Genomic DNA, 5,854 nt, shown 5'->3' on the forward strand with positions numbered 1-5,854 from the left:
TGACCTTTTCTAAAGTTTTAGAACATCTGATCTTGGTCCTTGCCATTACTGCAGATGCTGTGGTCACCGAAATAGTATGTTCATGCATTAAAATTCATACATCTCAATTGTTGAACTTTGCGTTTGATTTAAAGAAATAAATTGCACGTTCATGATATAGATTTCCCAACATGTATTAATGTGACCCTGGACCACAAATCTTAAGTTGCTCGGGTATATTTCTAGCAATAGCCAAAAACATAAGTCAAAATGATAGATTTTCTTTTATGCCAAAAATCATTAGGATATTAAGTAAAGGTCATGTTCCATGAAGCAATTTTGTAGATGTCCTACAGTAACTATCAGAACTTCTGTTTTGTTTAGTAATCTGCATTGCGAAGGACCTTATTTGGACAACTTTTTTTTATTTGGTACCCTCAGATTCCAGATTTTGAAATCACATCTCCGTCAAATAGTCCTATCCTAACAAACCAAGCATCAATGGAATATTTATTCAGCTTTCAGATATGTCTAAATCTCAATTTTGAAAAATTGACTTTTTGTGGTCCAGGGTCACATGTTCATGAAATATAATTTAAAGCAACATTTGGTACCTTTTACCTTTACATGATATTTACATAACCTTTTAAAAGTCTGGTTATCAAGTATGTGTTCTACAACAAATGGAAGTAAAAATTGTACATTAAATAAAAATGTATAAGTTCTTTACATACTTTACAGCATGTTAAATACATTTAATTAATTCAAGGTAATATTTAGACCCTTTTATGGTTCCTTATAACTCAACTTCCCATTCAGTTCACATGTTTCTGAGCAACTAGTATGAGCTAATGTTTACATAATTTTTTTTTGTACGTGTGGTTAGCAAGTTTTGCTGTTTGTATGGGCATTTATTTCATTACAGACATTTAAGATTTGTATCTTTCTAAACAGTCTTGGTTACTATATTAATGAATTTAAGAATAATTCATTTATAACCCAAGTATAACGTTCGGTATCTTTCAGTAGCCTGCTTTTTCATTCAGTTCACATGTTATGAACTATCCAAATTTAGTAGCATTGTGTACATAACCTTCCATAAAAAGTGGTTAATAAGTTACCATGTGGACTATTTCTTCATTGACATACCCGATTTTGATCTTATATACTTCACAGTCTCTTTGATGTTATTGTCCTCAGGTGTCATTTTCACCAGGTGTGCCATTCGTCTGAAGCCGTCCACCAGACCCGCTCCAGTCAGCGCCGAACACGGCTGAATGAACCAGTCTCGATCACTGCAACTCTTTATCAGGTTAAACTGCTCTGTGATCTCAGTTACCGCTGCAGCTCCTACAATATCTTGCTTGTTGGCAAGAACCACCACCGGGAGTCCCCTGAGGAGGTCACTCTTTAAGGTCTGTTCCAGTACGCTCTTGGCCATGTCCAGATGCTTAATATCAGAAGAGTCCACGACGAACACAATTCCAGCGGTGTCCTGGTAAAAATTCCTCCAGTACGCTCGCATCTTAACCTGCCCTCCAACGTCCCACACGGTCAGGGTGATTTTGTCCTTGTTCTTCTTCGCTTCGATCATTTCTACATTGAATCCAATAGTAGGAACCGTGTGGAAGTCCTCATTGTACTTCAGTTTGTAAAGAAGTGTTGATTTTCCAGCTCCGTCGAGCCCTAAGAGGAGGATGCGGGCTTCAGGTTTGTGTCTGGATCCTGAATGGCCCATTGTATATGTCAGATGTTCACAAAGACCAAAGCTTCTCACTGTGATCGCTCAACAAATGTGAGTTTACTTAAGATGGTGTCTGCGTTACTCAGTGATGTATTATATCTAGCTTATCTACATAGTGCTGTATGATTAATGGGTCAAAGTATCTCAGGACACCTCCCAAATGATATGCTAAGAATGCCTGGAACGGAGTTCTGCTTAATTTATATCTCCTGTCTTAATGTACACATTTAAACTAAATATTCCATGGTCAAACTAAATTAAAATCTCTGGATTCTCATGTCACAAATGGCTGAAGATCCTAAAGAAACTAAAGAGTATGTCATTTGACATACATGAAGTAGGAACTTGAAAATTTAACCCTTGTTAAATAAATAAATATAGATATTAAATATAAGTTCTCAGTTAAGACGGTTGCCCTGAGACATGTGAGTTTAAAGAAATGAATCATAGGTTTCCCATTACATGTATCAACTGACCACATGACACGTGTGACCATGACCAGGCAGTATGGCATCATAAACGACAATAAATGTCTCGGAAAAACTCTTCAAATAAATCCGTTTCCATTTCAGTTAATGGAAACCAAACAAAAAAGTTGAATGTGCCCCTCAGACATCCAAGAATCCCATCTCAATCCTTCCAGATACTTCCAGCACTGGATTGTTGACATTGTCGTCACCTTTAGAAACCTCAAGATGGATTTCAGCGTAAAAAACAAGAACAACAACGACCCCAACTAACTTCACATCCACAGGTTCACCTTTGTCTTCCGAGGGTTTCGTCTATCCACACCCCACCAGTTGGATCAGCCACAAAAACCAGTCCAGAGCAGTCGTCGTGAGTCCCGCAGCCGTGGCGCCGTCTCTCCGCTGCCGCTTCATTCTGATGAGAGGCGTCCGGTCGCCATTTCCCTTGCGAAACGCCGGGAGTGCGTTGTTCACACAACTTTATAGTTGTAAGAGACCTGAACTCGTGAAACTGCTCGGATGTCCTTGAACTACACTGACCCATTTTAGTGTGTGAAAATCCTTGAAATGTAGGCCGCTGGGTGTCTTGTAAACTCTGTGCCAACACTGAGCGCAAACGTACATTTATACGTTACGACCACTGAACTACTGGGCGTCAGATCCAGGAAGAGTGTGTAAGGGCAGGTTTATAGAAAGCTTACTCAGTGGGAACAGGCACGATAGGGGCTTTAATAGTCTACTGGACTCAACAATGCTGGTGCTATTCTGGGGCCTTACACCTGGCCCCGGTTGTCACGATGGACTGCTGAGCTCGGTGTGTTACACGGACACGGCGCTGCAGTGTAAGGTTACTGCGGCTGGACCTGTCAGTCAGTCTGGAAGAATGCAAACAGCAATGCGTCATATGCTTATTCTATTTGCTTATTATTTGCCTTACAATCTGTGTGCTGCTCACACATGAAATAAAACCAACAAACCAGCTTAGGCTCCTCAGGCCTGACCAGCTTTGTGTCTAGTGGAAAAATTGCGGTTTCATTTGATCTGCAACAGGTGTATTTTTGTTACCATCTAGGATACCATATACTGATATTGATATAATAAAATTATACAGATACTAATATATGTTTTCAAATGTACCTATGAACCCGCATTTAAAATACTTTGCATTTATTTCAATGGATATATAGGATAAATACAACAGATAATATTTAAAGTAATTGAGCATTTTCCCCTCAAATGACAATTATATATAGTCAATATATGTACCTTATAGTATTATAGATTTGGAAGGATGTTTTAAATGTTTTTGAAATAAATCTCTTACCACGGCTGCATTTGTTTGATCAAAAATACAGTAATATTGTGAAATATTATCATACAAATAACTTCTTTTTTTTAATGTTTTTATTTTTTTAATATAAATGATTTCTGATGTAAAGCTGAATGTTCAGCATTATTACTCCAGCCTTCAGTCACATGATGCTTCAGAAATCATTCTATGATGATTTGAACTTGCCGTCACGTTTGATCAATTTAATGTGTTCTTGCCAAATATTAATTTCTTTAAAAAAAATCATACTGAGTATATGAAACTTTTATCAGAGAGAGAGCAAAGACGAGCAAAATCAGCTTTGATTTGTTAGGTTTATTTATCGCTTCATTCTCCCACATACATTTCACAAAGTGCAAGAAATTAAACCTTTGTGTAGATTGGGGCTGGTGCCAATTTTTTTCAGTAAACTAGGAGGAAGGTTGGAGGACAGTTTGCCAGTATTACTTCAACAGTCTTTAATCTGGTCACTTCTGTATTCATATAACCATTAAAACAGTGACATGGACCTATTATGAAATGTAATCAAAGTGCAACATTCTTAATCTAACACAACATTATTCCACCCTCATTTAAACTAACTGATGAGCAGCACCAGTGTAAATTGGCATTAATGCCCTGAACTGATATGAATGGATCATGCACATCCAAATTCAAGAGCTGGATATGGTTTCATCAGCTCCTTAATTCACAAAAACAAGAAAAAGAAACAAACACAAAGTTATGATATTTATGCATGTCTCCTGAACAAAACACTACTAGTGCATCTTCATGGCAATAAATGTCCTTCTACCGTTTATGCCAATTGCTGTTTCACAAATAATATTGCTCTGATTAAGGAAGGCCAGGATACATCATCTTTACAGAGTAATGAATTGAAAAAGGAGTAATTACAGAATACATTTTCTATAAAGTGTCCATTTGGCACACACCAAAAAAAAAAAAAAAAAAAAAAAAAAAAAAAAAAATCTGGGAATGCACGTGTTTGCACATGCATATGCGTTTCTGTACAGTTTATTGTAATTGTGAGAAAAAAAAATTACACCGTCTAGCCTCTGGCAATATGTATCAATGGAAAGACATTGGAGGCTGCTTATCGGTTGAGTCCAACTACTCTCCAGTTTTGCTCCCAGAGCTGCTCTTGAACTTCACCACCATGACAGTGATGTTGTCGGGACAGCCGCGGTAGAAAGACTGCAGCACAATGCTCTTGGCGCCGAAGTGCGGCTCATCCAAGCGTTCCCGCACAAAGCGCACAGCCTCCTCATTGCTGAACGCATCCCACAGACCGTCGGAGGCTAGGATCATGAACTCTGGCTGGAGCTTGTCCAGGTCAAAGGTCAAGATATCTGGGTCTGGGATGACCACGTTCAAGTTCTTGAGAGGGTAGTCACCGAGTGAGCGTGACATGGCCAGGATGCCCTGCACACGCCAAGAGCCGTTGAAACTGATGAAGCCACCTGATGGATGAGATCACACAGATGTGTTACATTCACACAGTGCAGTCACACACTGGAACTGCCAGAAACTCATCACAAGTGCAATCCAACAACAACAGCAGGCCCAATCACTGAAAAATGACTACAATGTTTAATAATGTCCATTTACTAACCAATAGTTAAAGAGGCTGAATTTTTTTGGGTCATTAAAATACACATTTTTTTGCATTGCCTTCCCCAATTTAAGGTTTGTAAACATGCTTTTAAAAATGTAAATGATATAATTAGCTACATTTATACTAGGGCTGAGAAGAGTTTTAATATAATTAATTACACAATGTATCAATTAATTGATGCAATGAATCACAAACTACATCAATTTGGGCACAATTTAAGACACCCCCCCCCCAAAAAGCGAATTTAAAGTCATTGTGTTAATATTGAGAAAATGATTGAACTGACATTACTAAAAAGAAAGAAATATGTTGATTTAACATTGAATTTATTGTACATAAACCTATAAGGCTACAATGAGAACAAAACATGTTTTCAGAAGCTGCACTTCAGAGGTGGCATGAATGCATTTACACTGCAATAAGCATGGCAAAAATAATGCTATGAGGTTAATGAGTTTTACAAATCTTGAAATGTATTAGTTTTGTATGGACCTACGCAAACCCCATAGCGTGATCCAGGATAAATAACAATAATAACCTTTTTTAATTTGATTAAATTACAAAAATTAAATATACCAATAAAGAAATATTACTGTAGTAGCAATATTATTGTTGTAGAAATAATAATAATAATTGTATTCTACAAAAGGTGACAAGTTTGCATCCCTGTATAAGATCAACGATTTAAGTGTTTGGTAATTGTCAAATCCAACCACTGT

At 37.5% G+C, this 5,854-nt stretch overlaps 2 protein-coding genes across 2 annotated transcripts in view; both read right to left on the bottom strand.

The window, feature by feature from the left end:
* Positions 1 to 553: 553 nt before the first annotated feature.
* On the bottom strand, positions 554 to 2,075 carry LOC107593892 (ADP-ribosylation factor-like 14). Its single transcript, XM_016283770.1, has one exon. The coding sequence runs from the start codon at positions 1,715 to 1,717 to the stop codon at positions 1,109 to 1,111; it is 609 nt and encodes a 202-aa protein (XP_016139256.1). The 5' UTR covers positions 1,718 to 2,075; the 3' UTR covers positions 554 to 1,108.
* A 1,745-nt stretch (positions 2,076 to 3,820) lies between these two features.
* ppm1la (protein phosphatase, Mg2+/Mn2+ dependent, 1La) overlaps positions 3,821 to 5,854 on the bottom strand; it is a 13,097-nt gene continuing 11,063 nt past the window's right edge. The window contains exon 4 of the mRNA XM_016283670.1: positions 3,821 to 4,980. Coding sequence (XP_016139156.1) covers positions 4,631 to 4,980 — 350 coding nt within the window. The 3' untranslated portion in view covers positions 3,821 to 4,630. The remainder of the gene's footprint in view (positions 4,981 to 5,854) is intronic.

Source organism: Sinocyclocheilus grahami, unplaced genomic scaffold, assembly GCF_001515645.1.
Source record: "Sinocyclocheilus grahami isolate Dianchi unplaced genomic scaffold, SAMN03320097.WGS_v1.1 scaffold176.1, whole genome shotgun sequence".
NCBI lineage: Eukaryota > Metazoa > Chordata > Actinopteri > Cypriniformes > Cyprinidae > Sinocyclocheilus > Sinocyclocheilus grahami.

What these genes read in the sequence shown, in the direction of transcription:
- LOC107593892 (XM_016283770.1), bottom strand. Translation starts at nt 1,717, where the DNA reads ATGGGCCATTCAGGATCCAGACACAAACCTGAAGCCCGCATCCTCCTC.